Here is a 25,200-nt window from a genome sequence, read left to right as displayed (position 1 = left end):
ATTTAGGATTCAGATTCTTTCCAGCAACATCTGCACTTTGTAATTTGAGGCTGTGTTGCGCACAGGTTAAGGTTCAACTTGATGACATTGACAACTTCCACTTGTATTCTCATCATAATATTCAAATTTGAATGGTAACAGTAACATCTCTGGCTGAAGAATTGCAAAGGAGTGCTGCAGATGCACATTGACTGCATCATGAATTAATAAAAAGATTTAGTACATTGTTTAATAAATAATTATTTTTATTTTCAGCAAGTTAGTACCTACACTAGGGAAAAGTGCTGGCCCTAAATCCTAAATAGGTTAATATGTGAACTTGATTTGTGAGTTGAAGATCCATTGCCTTAGAACAATGTAAATGAGCACATACCATGGTATGCTAAGGCATAATATCAATATATGTATTTTGAGCAATTGCAGAGGATTGTAAATCCAAAAATCTATTGCTGGTAGAATAAACATCATGGATAAATATCACTTCCCCACATCCATTTCATATTCCGTTAATTAGGAGAAAATCTGATGGAAGAGTACTGAGGATATAGCTATAGTATTACTAATAACACCTTCAAAATGCACTTTTGATTGGTGTGGAAAAATTAGAACCACAATTTCTCTATTATTTAAGCAGTACATAGTTTCGTATTAACTGTAACATGACAATTACTGCATCTGTCACCAATACAATACATATAAACTTTAGATGCATACAAAAATTATTGTCAATAAAACTGACAATTAAAACACTACTGATGTAATAGGGAGATGATTAGATGTAATGGTTTGTGAGGATGGGGGCTTCCACAGGTGCTCTGGTACTTAGACTTATCTTAATTCATTGAGCCAGCTCACATGTTTTGTCTGAGTGGCTGTAGCAGACAAGTCAAAGAAGCAGCATAGCTTCTGATCTGACAATTCAAACATCCAACCCTAGCCTGGGCCAATAAATGCCAAACTTTGGTGATCTTGAAGAAATCAGAGCTTCAGTGTGGATAAGCTCTTGCCCACATACATAATAAATAAAACATCTGCGAATGGTTACATGCAGATGAGATTTAAAAAATACAATAATTTACTCTAACACTATTACCTTCTCCTCTGTTTGGAGAATTTCTTTCATACTTCACAAAATAGAGTATTATAACATCAAAATACAGAATACAAATCAGTCTTTAGTCTGAAGTAATTTTAAAAACACTAATTAAATAATAATCAGGGAAATAAAACAATAGACAACCAAAATACATAACTACAATAACTAACTAAACTATGAAAGTCAGTCATACAGACACAACTGGTTAGATACAATTTATCTCCTTCAATAACCTTATTAACTAATTTCACAAGATGACAGTAAGCTTTTCAGCTTAAGCATTTTTACTTGAATAGCTATTTGCAACTTAAGCACAGTTTTTTTTCTTAAAAAAATAACTTCCGTTGGGCTGTCAATTTGCTTTGTAGAAAACCAGTACATTTACATAATAACATGAACATAAATATACATGCATACACAGACATTAAAATAAGTTATTTTCCTTGGATAACCAACAAACCATTTTTAGGCCAAACTTTCTTTTAAGGAGTAAGAGCATGCACTAAAATGATACCAACATTTCCTCATGCACTATAATAATCAAATTACAAATTTGAATAACAAAACTTCAAACCCACCCTATGATCACTCTTCTTAGCATTACATCAGAGTAGTAGGGCACAGTTCATGAGAGATATAACCACCAATTCCATTAACACGTCAATATTTGAAACATGAATACTTTCAGGATGGGTTGCCAATATTCCCACGAGAATTATTGTACTTCTTCGTAGCCTGGTTGACTGATGGACCTGCCAAAGAGAATTAATTGTTGAAAATTATTTTTTAAATTTACTTTGAAAATATGCATTTAATTAGTTTTTTATTTAAGTAATTTTTTATGCATTTATAGTTTTAAGTAGGCTATATGCAAAGGATTTATGCTTGGACTAAAATAGAATGAAAATAAATGCTTAGCAGATGAATTTTAATAATTGTAATGTAATTAGCTATATAGCAATAAGAGAATGAAATTAGAAAAGTCTTGCAAAGGCCTTTAATTGCTACTAAAATATCTTTAACTTGTAAAACTCAAATTTAAGCCCAGAAAAATACTGTTTTTGTTCTGATGTATCATCATAAAAAGTAAAACGAAAGTCCTTAAAAAGTCACACAAAACTTCATAGTGGCAACCAATATTCTTAGACTCATGAGGTTTGCTGTGGAAGGCTGTGACATCAACCTTGCCTGAACTAACAGCCAGAATCATAAAGCAATAACATTTTGCCTGTGGATTTCATTATTCACTTTGCTCCTCCCATGCCCAAAACAAAGCTAGACTAGGAAAAAAAATAAGCTTGAAAAATTTATCGCTGAAAATGTCATTCCATGTACGTAATCGTGGCTGCATTAATGGTCTCCAGTTGCCTCGGTATGATTTGCGGAGGTAGTTAGGCTGTCTCGGGGGTATCTCCTTGGCATGATAAGTGGAGGTTTTACGAGATAAAGAGGTTCACTACAAAGAGGTTTGCTTATAAATTTACATGTAAATCTGACGGGACCGTAGGAGTGGTATGAAGTATGGAGGTTTATGATGTAAAGAGGTTCACTACATAAGAGGTTTTACTGTACATACTATTATTTCAATTCCAAATCCTCATATTTCAGTCATGTACAAACTCTTCATCACTTCTGCAGCAGCAGCCTCAGATTCTATGAGATTAACTAAGCCAATGTATGTAAATGTACAGCCTGAGGTTAATAGAGTTTCTGGCAATAAATTAGTATTTTCAACAGTTGTAGATTAGCATCGCAGCTTCCTTTTTCTTTAATTAATTCACATACACCCGGATATTTGGCAACCATGGATCTCTTTGATAATTTCATTTTGCATTAATATCAAATAAAACAATATCACTTACCTATAAAACTTAAGACGATGGGGAGGAATATGAGTCCATGTGCAGCACCGATCAGAACAATGCCAAGATACATCCGGAAGTAAAAGATTTGAAAGATCTGTGATTTTGCAAATGCCAGCACCACAATACCAGCAAACTTTGTTAATGTGATCCCTGATAAAACCTGTAAGTACACAATAAGGAGGTATTTTCATTGAAAAATTATGAAATGAGTGTAAAAATAGAACATCACTGCTAAAAATGATTTCTCCAATTCACAGAGCCATTAATAATATGATTTTCATCATAATGAAAAACTAGCTCCTAAAAACATCAGGAATCAGATTCCTAACATCTATGCAGTTGCATATAGCTGTATAGATGTTACTCATGTGATATAAGGAAACATTAATGAAATCTGCAATCATCTGGTAAATTAAAATTTTCACTTAGATTCAGGAAATTATTGAGAGATAAATATAATAATTATAATTATAATCACTCAAATTTGTAGATTATGGCTTGAATCTCTAGGAAAGCGAACCCATAAAAAAGCATAAATATACTTCCCTAAGAGGGGAAAACTGTGAATAGAAGTAACATTAAGTAGGATAAGCAGGATAATAAACAGGTCAGAAGGTATGCATTAAATAAAAGGAATTTTGAAGGTTCACAAAATATTTTCATTCTGTTGCAGTTACTAAACAACCATTACAGTGTAATGTTGATAAGTTCATTGTTTTCAATAATTACAGTTTGAACGGGTAGCAGTGCTCAAACTCAGACTAGGAAACAATTCCAGTTTATATAGTGAACCTTAACATTTGAATTATGATTGAAATTGTCACTAACGGCTTCCGGGTGCAGCTGCGTGTTGCGCTTTGTCGTGCAAGCTTTCGCGACCGTTGCAGGACGCATCATCAGGCGATGAATCGCGAAAGCTTGCATGACAAAGCGCAACACGCAGCTGCACCCGGAAGCCGTTAGTGACGATGCCTCTCGCTGCGAAAACCTACGTTCAAAGCTATGATTGAAATTATTCATTTAAAAACTTTAAAACAAATTTTTGAGGGCAAAAAGGGAATAAATTTCTGGACTGATTGCAGGGGAAGAAAGGGTATAAACGGTTCTCAAGCAAAGATATCAAAATATTGCATCAAAACACAAATGAAAATAATCCCAAACTCTTAAAAATCAATGATTTATAACCTCCTGCAGAATTTCCATTTTGTGTTCGACATGGCTCCCATTTTTTTCCACTTTTATAGGAGAAGAACATACCCATAATGAGCAATCAATTAAGATAATAGTGTAACATACATTGTACCTAGAGTGACATAACACCCCTGAGGTTTATCACACAGAGTGAGACACTTACTGAGACTCCAGTCTTCACTAGAGCTGTTTTGGCCCGGTGCACACGATCCCCTTCAGTGGCATTATGAAATGAGTGCAGGATATGACTGCAGAACTCCACACTTATACCTACGGCCTGAAAAAAATGAAAAATAAACACAATAAGGATATATTTTTAATTGCTAGCCTGGCGGTAAAAAGGAAGTTACATGGGGGAGTAAGTTTAAGGATGCAATCGATATCTTGTAAGCATGAAAAACTTAATCCTCTCAGAGCTAACCTTCTTCCAGTCGTAATAGCAAGAAATACTGACCACAATTTAACAAAATACATCACCGTAGGAAAAAAACATGTTATGAAGATGTTTTTGTATCCATATGCAGTTCATTTTACACAAGTTAAGTTGAACTAGTTAATGATTATAAAATTTTACCCTGAATGAATCATTTGTGTAATTATAGCAGGGTTATAAAATTTTAAAATTAATTTACTAGGTGCCAATTTCTTCCCAGTTGCACTTTTTATCTGGGATGCAAAAGCCACTACATACCTATATTGGCCCACCCCAGCAAGAAGTTTAATGACATTACTTTTTTGAGGTTAAATTACATCGATTACATTAGACATCATGTTCAGAACACACACAAATGATAGTGAATCAATATCCCGTTACTCATCTGAGTGTCACACATTTCTAGCCGCAACATATTCCCAATTGGGGTGAAGTGTAATTATTTAAATGCCATTTTAAAGGGTGAACTACACGAATGCATGGATTCATAGAGCTAGGGACACTTATTTGCCATCAGGCATATATGCATGCAAAGCACTCTTTAATGCTGAAAAATTCCCTCCTGAGCACAATTGAATAACTTCACATTGTGAAATCAGCATTTACCATTGTAATTTGAATAAATAAAGTATATCCATACTTTAAAAGGTATGTAAAGTCCCTATACTAGTTGTTGGATAGGATGCATGATACTCGGCAATATTTTCTACAAAGGGCTCTTATTTATGAAGTGGTGTTTCCTTTTTTAAGGCATTCAATTGGTATTTTCTGACTGGATAATCTTAAAAATTTAGAAAACCAAACAATCATATGTGACAATACAATACGGTTGCAGACACCAATCAGTTATCAACCCTCAACATGGTGGAATCACTCACACTGAGATTTTGTCTGATGTACATCAGCCAAAATGCACTGCAACTTGCACTTCTCAATTATCAGGCTGATTTCAAACATAGACAATTTACAGGCTTTAGATCATAAGTTTTAGAACAAAAAATTATTCTATTAGAATTAATGAGGGGTTTCCTCGTCTTGTTTGAAGCAAGAATCTTTCTCAGATTTTCACAGAAATCATAAACTTATAGTATATGTTACTCAAATTTGCAGGAACCATAAAATTCATGACTTTGGGGTTCCATTGCATGGAGATGGCATGAGGGTTGCATCTTCGCAGGGGCATTCAAGCACATAAAATCCTCTGTTTGCAAACTTTCAGGAATACAAACATTCAAAAAATTGACGAGAGCCCGAAATCTCAAAATTGGTGCCTTTTAGGTTGGCTGATGCAACTAGAGCATAGAGGAACTCGCACAGAGTAAATGAAGTATCAATTTAACAGTTGTGATGTAAGATTGTTCATCATTTCGTGCATTTCTCCTTTCTTTGGGGTAAGCAAAATTTTTTCAACTCCAGCTATGTCGCACATGCTGCAAGATCAGTTCGTCACCATCATGACTTAATGTAAACTTTTGATGCAATGTTGCATTCTGCGTGATAACTACACTATTCATTGCCTTATTTAGGTTTTTTAACTCACGAACAAATTCATCTTATGAACAAGGTCTCGGAACGCATCTTGTTCATACGTCGAGGACTTACTGTATTCTGAATGCTATGCGATGCTAGCCATGTAAATTTCTCAATCTTGTACAATTCATCATAAAAGCCTTTCCTATAGTTATGATAAACAATGTCATTATTTGCCATCAAATACCAGAGCTATCATAATTTCATTTTCAATCTGCATATTTCTAATTGAATCGATTGCTTTCCTCATCAATTCAGCTCTATGCTTCATCACTCACTTCAGTTATAGCTTAAAATTTACGGATTGCCAAAACTACGTGTTTTAGTAATTTCCATTCTTTGATTGGTGAGCATGCATTTCAAGTTACACAGTCAATGGAAATATAAAATTACCACGATAATGCAAACTTTCACAAACTACCCTGCTTAAAAAATGACACAGAACTAAAAATATAATGGACCAATATTTACCATGACAAGGTTGACGAGAGATACAGCATTCAGGGTGATGCCCCACCAGTACATCATTCCAAAGAGATCCACAATCACACAAATGATGGTGCACATGAGGATCACAGAAGATATGATCGAGAACCCTGTGATGACCAGGGTGACTATCCAAACTGCAAGCAAGGAGAACCCCAGAGAGAAAGCTGTGTCGTCCCAAATGGTTAAGTATTGCTCATAGAAAACATAAAACACACTGAAATGAAAAAAATTACAGAGATATAAGTAAACATGCTAGGCACTACACACCTCAGCAGGCCCAACATAAACAGTATTTTCAAGTACACTGTGGGCATTATTACAAACACAAAGGTATGCATGAATTCATTCTATTTGAGCAAGTTGCCAAAACACTAAAGCTGAGCAAATAGTTCAAAATCAAATGAACTTGAAGCAGGAAAAATTTAATTTCAGGCAATCATAAGCTTCAACACTAGAAGATCCTAAAACTCAAATCTGCAAAATTTGTTTATTGAATTCAATATCAATCATTTTCTCTTTCTGAGACATTGGTTGAGGGAAAAACTCTCATGTTATACTAAAACAGTGTATACTTTACATAAACATATACATGAGCATATTTACACCTAACTCAATCAGAGAGTTTTTTAGAGAGAGGGCTATTGCATAAATAATATGTAATATGCATATATGTAATTAGTTTCCATTTTTCCTCCCAATCTAACATTATTTAAATTTCATTAAAACTTGACTATGGTTCTAATGAAAATATTCCATCTGATTTTATCTCATTATAAAATTTGTATTAGTCATTTCCTCATCACTAGAGAAATTTTTTATGGTCAATTTTGTAAAATTCAATTTGGAAATCCTTTACTTACACAGTCATGCCTAGCACCCACATAAAACATAAGCAAACTAATTACATTTTGCACTGAGGAAAGATATGTATGTCATCTCTTGCAAATGGATAACAATTTTTATGGAGTAGTGGCCAGAGTGTTGGCTTCACATCTAGAGAGCATGCATTCAAATCCTGCTAGTTGTGATCTATACCTATTGATTAAATACACAGCTACGTATGACTGTCTGGTTCAATTATTGCCCCTTAGACCAATGCTGGGTTCCTCTGCAACCTTCTTTTCCAATCCTTTTCTCATTGTATACATGACTTTAGCAGTCAGTCAATAAATAATTTTTCTATCAGACTCACCTGTATGGGAACACATTGATAGGAGTCCCACCTTCTTCTATACTGGGCAGGGCAGCATTTATTGTTGACGTAATATTTGATGCGATCACTCTTGCTTGTCTCATTGCCTCATAATAATCTTTCGATGTCTTCAAAATGGAGTGATATGCCATGAAATATGAGTCTGTTACTGTTGTTTCAGAGAAATTTGCAGGAGTTTCATACTCATCATAGTTGACTCCCTGCAATTTTGAAAATAGAAAAATAGATGATGATGCTGTAGATAGTTCTTCAATTTTTTAATTGAACTTCTCTTCTTCCCACTGACAAACTTCTCCTTAACATAACCTATGGAAACTTTAACAGAAATCTACAGAAAACACTGCATAGCTCAACTGATGCTACCCATAAGCATGCCCAGTGAGAAATGGGTGGTGGAATCCACGTTGAGTGGTGGATATTTGGTGGTGGTGGATATTGAGTGGTTGGACCCACGTGGAATTCACGTTGATTTCAAGTGGATTTGTGGTGATTATCATAAAATGTTAAACAGAATTTCTAATTTGTGGAACTTAACTCTCTGGTGACATTGCGTCATTTATCATCCTGAAACCACGCTAGTTATGTGAAAATGTATCGCACATTCTATTTTTATATAATTCGTGGAAAGGCAGCCATGAGAGCACATGAAAAATCGTAGACACATATATAGAAGGTTTAGATATAGAGTGGTTGATGTTTTAATGGTTTTAGGACAGCACCAACTGCTGTTTTAATTTTTCCACCAAATTTCCACGTGGGTTCCACGTTGATTCCACAACCAAAAACACGTGGTATCCACGTTAATTCTCCACGTGGGTTCCACGTGGATTCCACCACCCATTTCTCACTGGGTGTGTGGTCACAGAGGCAATCAGGGTATACGGGGTTTACACACACAAAAAAAGACTTAGGAACACCAACAATTACGCATTTGGTAAGCTTTCATTTGACCATATCAGAGCTACTAACAGTAAATATTTGAGGAGACCTTGTTTCTGTGGTAGAAATTTCCATTCAGGGATTTCCCTTTGCAATTGGGAATCTATCACAAAAACCATTCCCTGAGAATTCATTATTGCCCATATTTGTTCATAAACCATTTGAAAGTGGTGCAACAAACGTTCAAGCAAATTTCGAGGAAGGCATTCTATGGCTGTTCTCCAAAGATTCTGAAGCATTTGCCATTAAGCCTTGGGTCAGTGCTTCTAAATGCCTGAGGTGCCCCCACCACAGCATTGTGAAAGCATTTAGAAGGCATTTACTTTAGAAAAGCCCAAACAGGAGCTCAATAATTGCTTGAAAATCATTAGAACACTTGGGAAATGCCCAGAAAATGCTTGTACAATATTGTACTATGCATAAATGTAATGAAAAATAGGTATTTAGATGAAATATTGAGGTATAAATGTCATTGCCCATCATTACTGAAACCTCTCAACCAAAAATACAGTCTAACTCAAAAAATGAATGGCAATTTTGTTATTTGCCAGAATTCTAAAACTTGAAGGCAAAAATTCTGACAGAAAGTAAAATATGACATGGAAAAAAATTGTATCCAATGTTCAAAAACAGGCAGGTAAATTTTATCAGGTATTAATTACAATCCCTCATAATAGTGAAAAATGAGGACCGACTTCACATCACAACCAACACGAAGATATTATAATGATATTATGTATTTGCAAAGCAAAATAGAATTGATAAAAATACTTTTTCTAACCAGAGCATAGGCTGCATGTCCTCCCTTAGCACAATTCTCATCTGGATTGTCCATCAAGAAATGCGGCAAGTAATGGCTGAAATCGTCCACAGAAGGTCTCGAAGTATGTTTATCAAGTTTCACCTTACAGGTTTTGCAACTATCTAAGTAACAAAAATAAAATAAAATTATTTTTATTGCTTAATTGTTATTGAAAGACAGCAAAGATCAAGAAAAAAAAATAGAAAATTCTCTCTTCAGGAAAAGACATGCACATTCTCAATCTCATCCAGTTTCCTCCATGATAACACGAAGAAAATGTTGAGGTGTTAAAATGAGACGACAGCAATCCAATTGCTACTATGACATTCAAATTTTGCACTACAGAAAGCACAGCTCCTGGTGGCTGATTTATTTACCAGTTTGTATACGTTGCTGAATAGCAAGTCTCCCGTGCAATCACATGTTATTCACAATTTAACCAACAAAAAACCACGTTGTGGAATTATTTATTTAGGTACCTATCAATTTTATATCAGTAATTTTCCTCAAGCAAATTAGACAACATCCAACTTGAGGAAGCTTTGAAATATTTTTGTAAGATATTTTTGTAAGAATGAACACTGCAAAGGAGATGGTGCCTACATATTTTCAAATAACTGGACATAGGTTGAAAAGTGAACCAAGGAACTGCCATCCAAAAATACAATCACATTGAAGAGGTTCAAAGTAAGATAACCCACAAACACTTACTGCCCCAGTGGATACAATTTTTACCAATGTTTGAATTCAATTTGCACTCCTCCGATATTTTTTAATAGTGGCACATAATATTTTCTTAACATGAACCCATAAACATGATTCAAAAAATGGTGAAGAAATGGTTTTCATAAACCTCAGAAACCAGCACTGCTAGTTTGAGGAAAATTTTCGAACAGTTTATTCAGGCTTGCTGCATGCAACTGCGAGCAAACTGATTCTTCAATCAATCCAACTACTTTGGAGCAGACCCATTCAGGGTGTAAGTTCACAGCTATTGCTGTAGAGCTTTGAGACCTCATTCCCACAAAATGCAACTGAACAAATTGGAAAAGTATGAATCACCCCCACACCCCCTTTCAAAGAACTTTCACTACCTTCCAATTTTTAAATTTGTTATTCAAGGGACTTTGTCATTATTCAACGTTGAATTTTTAAGGTAGCTGCCGTGAGCTATTTTTCTATTATTATTTGTTATTCAAGGGACTTTGTCATTATTCAATGTTGAATTTTTAAGGTAGCTGCCGTGAGCTATTTTTCTATTATTATTTGTTATTCAAGGGACTTTGTCATTATTCAACGTTGAATTTTTAAGGTAGCTGCCGTGAGCTATTTTTCTATTATTATTTGTTATTCAAGGGACTTTGTCATTATTCAACGTTGAATTTTTAAGGTAGCTGCCGTGAGCTATTTTTCTATTATTATTTGTTATTCAAGGGACTTTGTCATTATTCAACGTTGAATTTTTAAGGTAGCTGCCGTGAGCTATTTTTCTATTATTATTTGTTATTCAAGGGACTTTGTCATTATTCAACGTTGAATTTTTAAGGTAGCTGCCGTGAGCTATTTTTCTATTATTATTTGTTATTCAAGGGACTTTGTCATTATTCAATGTTGATTTTTTAAGGTAGCTGCCGTGAGCTATTTTTCTGTAGCCTCCGAGATGTACAGACCGGACCATGTGAAATGCAACACTCTATACATATAAAGTTAGCAGCACGTCATCTGTTTTAAATTAAAAAGCTTGCTTTTGTTTATATCCTTTGGGGATATTATGAAATTTTTCTGTTTAGAGCTATTTGGGCAGCTAATATGTTCTTGGCTAGTACCATAAATTTCCATATAATGATTATCATTGGCTACTTATGGCACATATGGCTCATAAAGATTTAATACAATTTTATCCAATATACTAGCACATTGCTGCAAGAAATACGTGGATTGTAATGTATTTTATTCACCATTCATCTGATTATTTTTTTCTGCTGGAATAGTTTTTCTGGTACTATTTTAAATGAAAGTGAAGAGGCCTATAAAGTAAGTTGTGTAAACATGTATGACGTGTTTATATTTCTCAAACTTTGCCATAAGAATTCTGTCACAATGTCGCAATAAAACTTCCTTTTACATATTTTCTAGTAATATTAGCATTGAACTCCATCATAAATAATACTAATGCTTTCAAAAGAGCATAAGTGTCTTAGATTTAACTGAGTTAGCACATAGTGTGAGGAGTATGACAAGATATAAAATTTAATCTTCATTGAAGTCTGTCATAAGAATACCATTGGAGGGGCATTTCCCACGATTCGAGTAGGTTATCTAGATAAAAATGGGAGGCATAGTGTTCCATCCTGTAGATCTCGGAGGCTACATATGTATTTCCACTTCCTTTCAGACAAAAAGGTTGACATTTGAGAAGCAACTTTTCTATTGGCAAGGGCAGATGGGGAGGCAGATATCCACTGGGGAGGCAGAAATTAAAAAGGAGTCAACATTAAAATAGGTGTTAAACTTGGACATTACACACATGTTACTTACACAATGACCAGGTGAGGTGGTACAGCATGTTTCAATAGAAACTACTGCTTCTCAATAGTAAAATTAAGTTAAATCTACAGGCACTTTAATAAGGTACTACCCTGCAGTTCTACAAAGACAATAAATTCAAATGATGCATTTACGACTTACGTTTTCCATGGAAACAGAATGACCCATTTTTGGTTTGCCTGCAACAGCCTTCAATTGAAATCCAGTCTAAGTAATCATCAACCCACGAAGATGCTGGGGATGCAATATAAGTGCTGAAATAAATTGGAAGATATTGAGCCATATTGAAATTCACATTTTATTTCCTTTTTTAATTCATGGCAGATAATAATAGGTTGGTACTGGTAAGAAATTATTTATATTACTGTGGCTACACAGTTATCAAACTGAAATCCCATGATTTTTATTTAGTTTAATCAAGATTTATTAAGTGACCACTGGAATTTCTAATTTTTCCAGACACTTGGTACTTATTGTAATGTCATTGCCATCACAAAGTCCTTTTTTCTTATTTTCCTCATCATTCCCTCCCATCTTTGTAATTGTAAACATGCCGCAAACACTCAAATAAGTAGTCCAAAAAGGTCACCCTTAGCACCAATAGGGAAAAGAATCAAGGCTCCAGAGACCTTCTGTCTGGAGCGTCTTAGAGCAAAAGTAGGATTTACTGGACCGCACCCGAAGAAGCACTATCCAGTAGATTCAATTGAATCTTACTAAAATTTCATGTGAATACTTTTGCAGAAGAGCAGAAATTTAAAGATTTGGGTAATTCTTTGCATGAACCCATATCCTTTTCAAAAAAAAGCTGGGCTTTGGGATGAGAATAAAATTAAATATGTATACCCAAAAATGACGCAAGCTTCAACAGACTTCTTATGCCAGCATTCATACCTGCTTCTACCGCAAATCACAGCACTGATAAAGAGATTTGGTATTTGGTTCTAAAGAGATAGAAAATCCACTATTGACTAATTGGTAAAAATTCCGCTATTCAGCAGATTTTTTTCACAGCAAAGAGGCTTGTTTTATGCAAAATAAATATGCATTGTTCTAATGGGAGGAAAATCATGGCCTAATTTTTTTGCAGTAGGGAGGGTGCGTGTGAATGTTCTTTTGAGGTTCTTTCGAAAGATTTTTGACTAAATATGTACATGTTTAGGAAAAAGAAAGATATACTTACATATTTGCGTATTTAGAAGCTTGATATACTTGGGCACTCAGAGATTTTGCATCACAGCCTTGTCCTCCACAAATAAGGTTTTGGACATTTGTATTAGAGTAATTCAGTCCTGATGTGACCACAAAATACACAGGGGGCCCAATGGATAGCAGATCTTTCATGAACTGCAAATTGGAAAAAATATGCTGTATCATTATTTTGAATAGTATTTTAAATTTATTAAAAAATAAAACTAAATACTTCCATAGGTGAAAGATGATTCTAAAAATACCTAGGTTTGGTAATGTCAAAGAGAAATCTTTAAATTATAATGGCTATGATAAGATTCATCTCTGTGATAGTTGGACATACTGATTTTATTTTAAGGGTACAAGACTTAAAGTTATATTGATCTAGTTTTTGCTGCATAAAGGTTCAAAGAGTAAGTGAAGATTTTGCAAGTGAGTGCAAGCACGTGCATAGGTGAGGATGGTTCATTCCACAGAATATCATTTGTTTATTGAGTATGTGTTAGTCACAAATATTTAAGCACAAAATAATGTTGTTCTGCCACCATCAAGAAACCCAAGAGCTGCTAATCATTTGCTGTACTCTACTGCACCACATACACTTTAGTGTGCCACGGCAGCGGCTGTATCTAGATGCATTGACATAATTTCCATCAAAATCATTTCATGTTAACCCATAACTCATGGGAATTGGAGAACAAGAATATTCTTACAGGCACCTGTCTAAAAAGGTTTCTATGCTTATTATGTTTATACTAGAGAAGTATCTATACTGATAGGTAACATGTTTCCTTTATGTGTAACAGTTTTAACAAGAGTAAAACAAAAGATACCCTCTGGCAAAATTACTGTGCACTTACTCACCAAGAAATATTTCAAAACAAAAGAGTCCTCTGGCATTGACAGTTCTTGATCAAGACCTGGTTCAACCTTGAAAACAAATTAACATTATGTTATAATTCCAAAAATCAAACTCAACATACCCATTCAAATTATATACATATTATAAATCAGAAAAAGCAGCAAGTTTGAGATGCAACATGATCAACATTTCTTAACTTTATTACACCTCAAAAATATTGTTTTATTCATCCAAAATTTTGTGATATGATCATGAAATGCATGTTTTGGGCAAGGTGGAAATGGTACAAGTATGAAAATTTGAAACCATGAAACCCTTCCCTATTGGAAATTTCTTATAAGTCTTACAGAAATTCTTATAAGAATTCTGTAAGACTTATAGGATTCTATAAGTCTTACAGAATTCTTATAGGATTCTATAAGTCTTACAGATTTCTTATAGGATTCTATAAGTCTGATAGAAATTCTTATAGGATTCTATAAGTCTTACAAAAATTCTTATAAGAAATCTGCATTTCTTATAGAATTCTACAATAAGCTGCGCGGGTCGCATACCTTTTAGGTTTTTATCCAGCAGGGGTGTCACCATAACTTATGTTGGCAATTGATAATTATTTAAGGAATTCTACATAAGACAATTTTTGGAAATTATGTATAACTCTTTTTTAAGTAATGTTCTGCTAATTTCCTGGTTTTTTCAGCATGGTATTTGACATAAATGGTTCCAAGAAGCGGAGGCTTTTTTAATGCGACTTGTTAGTATATATAGCTGAGGGCACATGAAAAATTGTAGACTTATAAGATCTCTCTGTTTCGAGTGCACAGATTACTTGACCGATGGAAGTTCGATATGGGCCATGAATAACCACGATGTATACTACGATTGCATACGTTGCAGGATACTGTTCACATGGTTCCCTAGCAACCTAACAACCAAAACTTGTTTGGTTGCTAGGTTGCTAGGAATTGCTTTTATATCTTAATCATTCACTATGTCTTTGTGATAGCAGTTTAATAAAATAAGTCGTGTGCTTCTAACCAAAATAAGGCATTGACCTCATTTGGTAAGTATTAAAAAACTGGCATTCCTAAAATTATGTTACCTTAAACAGATAGTTTCGTTGAATTTTAAACTTTTCATCATTAATTTAGATAGACATGTATATTTTTCAGATTGTGGCATATCTAACATAAGAGGAAGTTTTAATTAAAACAGTGTTTTAATGGACAAAGTGAGTGATTTAGTCGTCTCTGAAGAGAATGAGAATGAATTTGAATGAGTATGCCAACATCTGCACAGTTATAATTTTATGGAAAATACATCAACTATTATTCTCAATCAGTGTTTCTGTGATTCCTATTAATTTCCCTAAATCTTGCAATTATTGTTAGCCATATTCTACATATCCTTTTCTCCAAAATGGCATCAAATTCCATTTTGCTTTGCTTATTTCTTTCATTATCTATCCAAATCTGCATGTAGAGGTCTCATTCTCTCTGGTATCTTAAATAAACATTGCTCATATACATTTTATTTATCAAATTTTACTCTTCCTTCCCATATAATTTCTTGAAGTACCTATCTCCAGTGGAACTTGAATTTTATTTCATTTGCTTCTTCAATTTTCCAGGTTAAATCATATTCCATATTACAATTCCTGTATCTTTCATTGCATAATGATTGCCAAAGTTGTATTCAATTATCAGTCCATCATTCTAGGCTATCGTTGGTTTCATTGATTTTAGTTTCTTTTAGCATGTGGGGACATTAACCCTATACAGAACCCATGCCCTGAAAGACCTCTATGGTATCTCGCCTTGTTTGGCCAGCCAGGTGAACTTTACAGAGCTTCAATGTCCTTTTTGATGTACACTGATGATAGACATCTACATTTGGTTCATGGGAAATCATTAGGTTTTCTGTATAAGATATAGGCGTCTACATTTGGATTGAATTAGGTATATAATGCTAACTTTGTACTCTCAGTAGGGATGTAAATCTTATGTAGATTTTTATAGAAGTTTACGCAAGTGTTTTAACACTTTGAGTGCTAACGACGTAATATTACGTTCTCGTGAATCTTCGTAGAACTGCGGGCAACGTAATATTACGTCAGTTTGAATTTGATCGTCTTTTATGTAGCCAGCGTAATATTACGTTCTGAAATCTACTTAGATCGGTTGCTTACACGAGTTAGTGCATAGAAAATATTCTAGATGGCAGCTCACTACAGTAATGACCGAAAAAATATAGGTATTGCATCACCCTGTCAGTTGTGGAAAAAGCAGTCATCATGGCCGACGCTATGCTCCGTGATGAAGATATTCTTAGAGAACTACGTCGGGAATGGGATGACAGTGGCACTTCTGATGATGCTGAACTTAGTGAAGATGATCCAGATTTCATTTTAAACGAAGTGACATCTGACTTAGGTAAGCTAATGTCTTTTATTTGGTATTTTTTTTATTCTGCGTAACGACCTCTGTTATTCTTGAAGCCCACTTACGTTACTTGTGAAATATTGCGTAAGGTCGTTTTTTAGATAATTTTATTCTTACATATTACTCAAGGTTTCTTGAATATTTTCAACTTGGTTTCTCAAATGCCTGTTTTGTATACTTCTATTTTGTTCCTTTAGATTCGAGTGACAGCAGTAGCACCAGTGATTGTGAGACCGAAGCAGCGGCCATGAATCAAAGGGGTTTGAGAGGTAGAAGAGGGCGGCCACGAGGCAGAGGTGGACGAAGGATCATGGCAGATGCACAAGATGGAGGTTGGAGTGAAATAGACCATGTTCCAAATATAAATGTTTTCACCGGAATGTCTGGTATGGTTGAGGAAACTGGTCTCGACAAAACCACTCCTCTTGCTGATTTTTTTTCTTATTTTTTTGATGATGATATTATAAAAATCATCAAGGAACAATCAAATCTTTATGCTCGGCAAATTTTACAGAAAAAGAGGAGTTTGAATCAAATATCTCCTAACAGCAGGCTGCTGAAGTGGAAAACTGTTACACTGGGTGATGTGCGAAAATTCCTAGCAATTATTTTGCACATGAGCATCAGTGAGAGGCCATCTTTGGCCAATCATTGGAGCACAGATCCGGTCATATCATGTAATTTCTGCCCTAGTGTCATGAGTAGGGATAGATTCCTATCCATCTTAGCTAATTTTCATTTGAATGATAACACCAGTGCAAAGAAGAAAGGGGAGGCAGGTTTTGACCCTCTACACAAGGTTCGTCCCATGTTCGAGTTGCTCAGAAGTAGATTTCAATGTGCATACCAACCGGCAGAGGATGTGACCATCGATGAAGGCATGTGTGCATTCAGAGGGAGGCTAAGTTTCAAGCAATACATGCCTCAGAAACCTAGCCGTTATGGCATCAAGTTATATATGCTCTCTGAATCTGATTCTGGGTATATTTGGAACTTCGACGTATTTTGCGGTCAGGACAATGTTGTGAAAGATGTTGTTACAAGGCTTCTTGGAAACTTAGCCGGAAAAGGGCATACTTTGTATACAGACAGGTACTATACAAGTCCCTTGCTTGCCATGAAATTGGAAGGTCTCCAAACGGGGTTGGTAGGAACAACGCAAAAAAATAGGAGAGGGATGCCCAGTGCTCTTCGTAATCCTCAACTAAGTCGTGGGGAACAAGTTTACAGGAGGAAAGGTAATGTACTCGTGTTATGTTGGAAGGATAAGCGTGATGTATACATCATAAGTACACGACATACATCAGAAATGGTGACCTATAGTGATAGAAGAGGTAACCAAAGAACTAAGCCAGCTGCAGTGGTGAACTATAATAAGAAAAAATTTGGTGTAGACCTTTCTGACCAGCGTATGTCCTATGGTGTATTTGACCACCGTAGTATGAAATGGTGGAGGAAATTAGCTTTCCACATGATTTTGATGACAGTACAAAATGCATGTGTCTTGTATAACCAAGTTACAGGGAAAAAAATTCCAATGACATCTTTCATGAAGGAACTCTGCAGTGACCTTGCAATTACTCAGGAAGAACCTTCATCAGGACCTGGTCCCAGTGGAGGTCATCTAACCCGTCTCTCCGGAAAACATTTTCTCAGTAGAATACCAATTCCCCCAGAAAAGAAAAAGGCTCAAAGAAGATGTAAAGTGTGCTCTGACAAGGGTACAGAGCAAGCAGGGAAGGCAAGGAGAAAGGACACATCTTTTGAGTGCAAAATTTGCCATTTAGGATTTTGTGTATCTCCATGCTTTCAAATATATCATACAAAAAAAAATTATGTAACATAAATAGTCGATAAAAATGATGCTCACACTTCACATAATGGTATTTGAAAGGAAAATGTATATTTAATTTTAATTGTGATTATCATTTGTATTACAAATCCGGAATTTTCAATTTTCTTTTTTTAAGAAAATTGATTATTTTTGTAGAGATGGCAAAAATATTATATTATTTGCGTATATTACACCTAAACACATAATTAAAGATAAATTCATAAACAATATGGTCGTCTTTATTTTCAATTTCTATGCATTGTAGTAAAATTATTTAAAATTTCTAAACTTTCGTAAAAACGCCCAGCACTGGGGTAAGGGTGAGGCTTTAAAGCGCTAGCACTCAAAGTGTTAAGCATGTTGATATAATATTTATAATAAATATTTCCATCAGAAAATTTGTTATAAATAACATTGTGTAACTGATGGTTAGAAGAAATTTTCTTATAAGAAAAATTCTTATAAGAAATTTTCTTATAAGAAATATGCCCAATTTCTGATAAGAAATTTTCTTATAGAAAAATTCTTACAAGAAATTTTCTTATAAGAAATATGCCCAATTTCTGATAAGAAATTTTCTTATAGAAAAATTCTTATAAGAAAAAATCTTACAAGAAATTTTCTTATAAGAAATATGCCCAATTTCTGATAAGAAATTTTCTTATAAGAAATTTCCAATAGGGTTCAGCTGTGGCAAATGTGCACGTACAAGTGTACTGGTGACTGAAGGAAAATTGTACAGGAACGTACGAACACCTGCCCACCCATGCCCATCTTGTTTCTGTAGCACAAACTCTTCATTCCATAAATGGGACAATGGACAACCCTCCCTCCCTATTGGAAATTTCTTATAAGAAAATTTCTTATCAGAAATTGGACATATTTCTTATAAGAATTTTTCTTATAAGAAAATTTCTTATCAGAAATTGGGCATATTTCTTATAAGAATTTTTCTTATAAGAAAATTTCTTCAAACTATCAGTTACAAAATGTTATTTATAGCAAATTTTTTGATGGAAATATTTATTATAAATATCATATCAACATGCTTAAAACACTTGCGCAAACTTCTATAAAAAGCTACATAAGATTTACATCCCTACTGAGAGTACAAAGTTAGCATTATATACCTAATTCAATCCAAATGTAGACGCCTATATCTTATACAGAAAACCTAATGATTTCCCATGAACCAAATGTAGATGTCTATCATCAGTGTACATCAAAAAGGACATTGAAGCTCTGTAAAGTTCACCTGGCTGGCCAAACAAGGCGAGATACCATAGAGGTCTTTCAGGGCATGGGTTCTGTATAGGGTTAATGTCCCCACATGCTAAAAGAAACTAAAATCAATGAAACCAACGATAGCCTAGAATGATGGACTGATAATTGAATACAACTTTGGCAATCATTATGCAATGAAAGATACAGGAATTGTAATATGGAATATGATTTAACCTGGAAAATTGAAGAAGCAAATGAAATAAAATTCAAGTTCCACTGGAGATAGGTACTTCAAGAAATTATATGGGAAGGAAGAGTAAAATTTGATAAATAAAATGTATATGAGCAATGTTTATTTAAGATACCAGAGAGAATGAGACCTCTACATGCAGATTTGGATAGATAATGAAAGAAATAAGCAAAGCAAAATGGAATTTGATGCCATTTTGGAGAAAAGGATATGTAGAATATGGCTAACAATAATTGCAAGATTTAGGGAAATTAATAGGAATCACAGAAACACTGATTGAGAATAATAGTTGATGTATTTTCCATAAAATTATAACTGTGCAGATGTTGGCATACTCATTCAAATTCATTCTCATTCTCTTCAGAGACGACTAAATCACTCACTTTGTCCATTAAAACACTGTTTTAATTAAAACTTCCTCTTATGTTAGATATGCCACAATCTGAAAAATATACATGTCTATCTAAATTAATGATGAAAAGTTTAAAATTCAATGAAACTATCTGTTTAAGGTAACATAATTTTAGGAATGCCAGTTTTTTAATACTTACCAAATGAGGTCAATGCCTTATTTTGGTTAGAAGCACACGACTTATTTTATTAAACTGCTATCACAAAGACATAGTGAATGATTAAGATATAAAAGCAATTCCTAGCAACCTAGCAACCAAACAAGTTTTGGTTGTTAGGTTGCTAGGGAACCATGTGAACAGTATCCTGCAACGTATGCAATCGTAGTATACATCGTGGTTATTCATGGCCCATATCGAACTTCCATCGGTCAAGTAATCTGTGCACTCGAAACAGAGAGATCTTATAAGTCTACAATTTTTCATGTGCCCTCAGCTATATATACTAACAAGTCGCATTAAAAAAGCCTCCGCTTCTTGGAACCATTTATGTCAAATACCATGCTGAAAAAAACCAGGAAATCAGCAGAACATTGCTTAAAAAAGAGTTATACATAATTTCAAAAAATTATCCTATGTAGAATTCCTTAAATAATTATCAATTGCCAACATAAGTTATGGTGACACGCCTGCTGGATAAAAACCTAAAAGGTATGCGACCTGCGCAGCATTATTGTAGAATTCTATAAGAAATGCAGATTTCTTATAAGAATTTTTGTAAGACTTATAGAATCCTATAAGAATTTCTATAAGACTTATAGAATCCTATAAGAAATCTGTAAGACTTATAGAATCCTATAAGAATTCTATAAGACTTATAGAATCCTATAAGAAATATGTAAGACTTATAGAATCCTATAAGAATTCTGTAAGACTTATAGAATCCTATAAGTCTTACAGAATTCTTATAAGAATTTCTGTAAGACTTATAAGAAATTTTCAATAGGGCTTCTTAACCAAACCAGTCCCTATGTCACAATTGTTAGCGGTCGCATTACATTCCCTCAATGGCTGTCTTTCCATCACCAATGCGCTCTGGTATTTTTACAAGTAGCTGTATATCGATGGCTATGTCCTAACAACACGTATCTCAAATTCGACCTTTTTGAGATAGGTATCTTAAACAAAATGTAATAACATTAAAAAATAAAATACAAGCGAAAACCAACTCTTCATTTGCAAATGAATGCTTTTTTTCAGTTTTATGAACTTTTCAGTTTTAATTTCAGTGTTCAAGTAAAAGAAATCGATCATTTTTTTGCTCTCCTTAAAGGTTGCAAATTTTTGAGATATGTACGTTTTGTTAGAACTTAGAACCATGGATACGCTCAATATCATAAAGCATCTTGACGTCATGCATGTTTTGGTCTGAGGGAGATATCTTCATCATTGACATGGATAGTATCATTAACAGGGTGTTACACCAATCAAAGCAGACAAATTCATAAATAATTCCCCGTTTCCCAGGGAAAATTTTACAAAATTCCACGTTAATCTAACGTGATTACTGCAATGGATACGAATTTTAAAATGCCCAAAATTACTTCAATACTTTTAAATAATATTATATTTATGTGTTTACAAGGACATGGAATAGGTTAGTTAACACAATGCATGTTAAATTTAAATTTATTCAATGCAAGCCAAGAAGCTGCTTCGACTTGCTAAGTCGACATTGACGTCACCTGGAATTCTTTTCTTCGTGTTTTTTAATGCTACTGGAGTCGTGAGGGCTAGACACTTCGATTTTGTTGTCTCGTCAGACATTTCACATCTCAATGAAACTGTAAAAATTCAACTTAGCTATTGCACCTAAAATTATAACAAATACATTTTAGACCAGAAAATGGGCATTGAACAGGCAAAATTTTATCTGAAATGAATTTGGAATGAAATGTTTTGAAATTCCAGGTTGGAGGAAAAATTCATGAATAATTCATTCATAATAAGATGGTTTCCTACTTCTTAAATAGACATGATTCCCGGACAGATTCCCAGACAAATCTTCTAGAACATAATAATGCTAACATAATAGTGCATTACAATAGGGTACAGGCGGTCCCCGACTTTCGTACACAATGCGTTCCCGAAAGCGTGTACGAAAGTCGAATGTACGAAAGTCGAACCATTGACTTCCATACTAATTAGGAGTTACGTTCCCATAGAGCGGGAAATACGTACTAAAACCTTTTTTTTCACAGAATTCATTTCAATTGACTTAATTTTAATAATATATTAATAAAACTCCTCAAATCATCTAATTTCTTTCGAAAATACGCAGAAAATGCAAATAAAAGTTTAAAAAACAAGAACTCCGTAGGCCATCGAGTGAAACTTCCTCTCGGCGTTTAGTTTGACATTCCACTTATTACGTCCACTATAAATAAAAAGACATATCAAGAAGCATAATAAAATGTAGTTGTTGAACCCGCACTCTGGATACCTTTTAATTTTTACACCAAAATTCGACATTTGGCAGGTGACATATTCGTGATCGCGTATATTTCGCATGTTATTCAAAAAAGGCAAAAGACAAACGGAATTCGGGTGATATTTCGTGCAATATCGTTGCTGAAGGTGTACATGAATTAAACTTGTAAACAGCACTCAAACGAAAAAACACAATTAGAAAGAATATCTTACTAGTTTTATTGAAAGCCATTTGATGATGTCTAGTCAACTTCTTTCGAAAAATATCTTCAATGAAGGCTTTCTTCTTCTCTTGATAAAGGAGCCTATAGCAGGCAGTTTCTCTCCCAAATAAATCACCTAAATTAGAGTCAACTACTAACAATTCCCTTTATTATATACGTTCGTATTGTTCACATATATGCCATTTGAAACAATTGAATGTTGGGATGCGCAATAAACATCGCGGGAATTTTTAAAAAAATTACAGACCAACGTCCGAAAGTCCGAATTTAGCGTACGAAATTCAAGTAAAAGGTGTCAATTTTGAACGTACGAAAGTGCGAATTGTACGAAAGTCGAGTGTACGAAAGTCGAGGACCGCCTGTAGTTTCCTATCATTTTTTTACTGCCTAAACCAAAATATTATTACCCCTGGAGTACGCATATCACGCTTTTAGATTTTTAAATGATGATATCTATTTTTCGTGATTAAATGAAAAGTGAAAATTTTGAAGCTAGCAAAAATGCGATGGGTAAGTATGAATGCCGGAAAAAGCCCGTGTGACATCATTCTGGTTCCCACTGCCGTCGTGTGAGGTGACCTTGGGGCAAGGATATGAGAGCCGCTACAATGCAGGCTGCTAGGAGATAGCAGAGTACCCTGCTAGCAGGTAGTGCTTGGCTTAAATAAGGATTATTAATACCTTATCAAACGAAGGAAACTTTCTGACCATAGGCAATTTTATTGGTGATTATTAAGAGAAGTTTCCCTGAGCTCTGTGCCTCATGCATGCATTGGTAATCTCAGACGATGTAAAACTCCTATCTACTCCCCATGTTCCCCCCTAAATCCACCTAAGGATCTAGCTACCACTGCTGAAGAGTTAATACAACAGTTAAAAGGTAACTTATAAGGCTCAATTACCGTATTTATCTGAATATAGTCCCCCCTTTTTTCCCAAAGTGCTCCTGGTGAAAGAAAAGGGAGGTATAGTATATTCAATCACATTTTTTTTAAGTTTTCCCAAAACTGAAGCCTCAAAATTAGGGGGGGGGGCTGTATTTGGAGAAATACGGTAGTTACATTTGTATGAAGCTAGTCTTACACAACATTTACAAGCATGCCAAGCCAAAATATTCATAAACACATGATTATTTTTCATGATTGCTTAGTACACCTACCTTTGAAAGAACCGAAAGTGATGTGAAAAACCAGGCAATGAATAATGTTGCAATTATGAAGCGAACAAAATTATTCATCAGAAATGGAGAATATATATGATGGAAAAAGGAACGCAGTATTCCTTCCTGCTTAATATCCTTGGTCCAACCCTTCGAGTGTCTCTCTCCTGGCATGTAAGTTTCAGTGGAAGTAGCAGGGACTTGAGATGATGATGATGATCTCAATTGCAAGCAGCAGAAAATGTCAACTCTATTGGCCTGAAAAATATAAATGGAGGAAATCCATTAAATTAATATTTTCAAATGTGAAATTATAGGTTACATAGCTGTAATAGAAAATATTGTCTGTAATTCCAATTCTACCCAAAAGCAGTACATACCAACAAGGTATGTAGTTCCCAAGACTCGCAATAAGTATGAAAAATATTGTTCATTATGTACTTAAAATATGTGGGATAAGGTAGATTAACCCTTTCACTGCTGTTCAATCTCCGAAAACCTTCTCCTCATATGCGGTGAAAAGGTTAAAATGCATTTCGTGGGACCATGAACCAGATACTTCAGGATGGGCGTGGTACACCCTCTGAAGGGTTGCTAATCCAGGACCCTTTCCTTGATGAGCTCACCCTCGCTGGCCCCTCTCTTCGACCCTCCAAGCCTCCAAGGGTGTGAGGGGGAATCAGGAGAGGCAGGGAGGCAAATTATCCTTCACCCCCTGACAAAACTCGTAGTCCTAATTCTGGTGTGGCGATATATTTGTAGATGGCGATTTTGGTGAGGAGCGGCAATGCAATGGCAGAGCATGACAGTGGTCGATTGTGATAGTGATGGGAAACCAGCATGGCATCGGATGGAGGCAAAATGGCATTGCGAGGGTCAATGCAGTTCATTCAGTGATCTCGGCAAGTGTGGAAGTTTTGGTGAGACTCTTACGTGAGTACCGCTGTAACACTCACTTCAAATTTTACCAATTGGAAGCCAAATCACAGTAAATTGAATTTTTGTTAAATAATATTCTTTTCTTGATGTGTCAGCGATCCAAAACAAGAAAAAATTCCCAATAATGAAGC

At 34.8% G+C, this 25,200-nt stretch overlaps 1 protein-coding gene across 1 annotated transcript in view; it reads right to left on the bottom strand.

Annotated features, from left to right (window-relative positions):
- Positions 1-222: 222 nt before the first annotated feature.
- Positions 223-25,200, bottom strand: part of LOC124163777 (NPC intracellular cholesterol transporter 1-like) — a 53,521-nt gene continuing 28,543 nt past the window's right edge. The window contains exons 16-25 of the mRNA XM_046540861.1: positions 24,131-24,388; positions 14,161-14,226; positions 13,289-13,452; positions 12,247-12,359; positions 9,538-9,680; positions 7,797-8,017; positions 6,587-6,818; positions 4,316-4,429; positions 2,959-3,121; positions 223-1,848 (exon numbers count right to left, since the gene is read on the bottom strand). Of these exons, the coding sequence (XP_046396817.1) occupies positions 1,781-1,848; positions 2,959-3,121; positions 4,316-4,429; positions 6,587-6,818; positions 7,797-8,017; positions 9,538-9,680; positions 12,247-12,359; positions 13,289-13,452; positions 14,161-14,226; positions 24,131-24,388 (1,542 nt within the window). The 3' untranslated portion in view covers positions 223-1,780. The remainder of the gene's footprint in view (positions 1,849-2,958; positions 3,122-4,315; positions 4,430-6,586; positions 6,819-7,796; positions 8,018-9,537; positions 9,681-12,246; positions 12,360-13,288; positions 13,453-14,160; positions 14,227-24,130; positions 24,389-25,200) is intronic.

The sequence above is a fragment of the Ischnura elegans genome, chromosome 8, assembly GCF_921293095.1.
Source record: "Ischnura elegans chromosome 8, ioIscEleg1.1, whole genome shotgun sequence".
NCBI lineage: Eukaryota > Metazoa > Arthropoda > Insecta > Odonata > Coenagrionidae > Ischnura > Ischnura elegans.
This window is presented reverse-complemented; position numbering and strand designations above follow the sequence as displayed.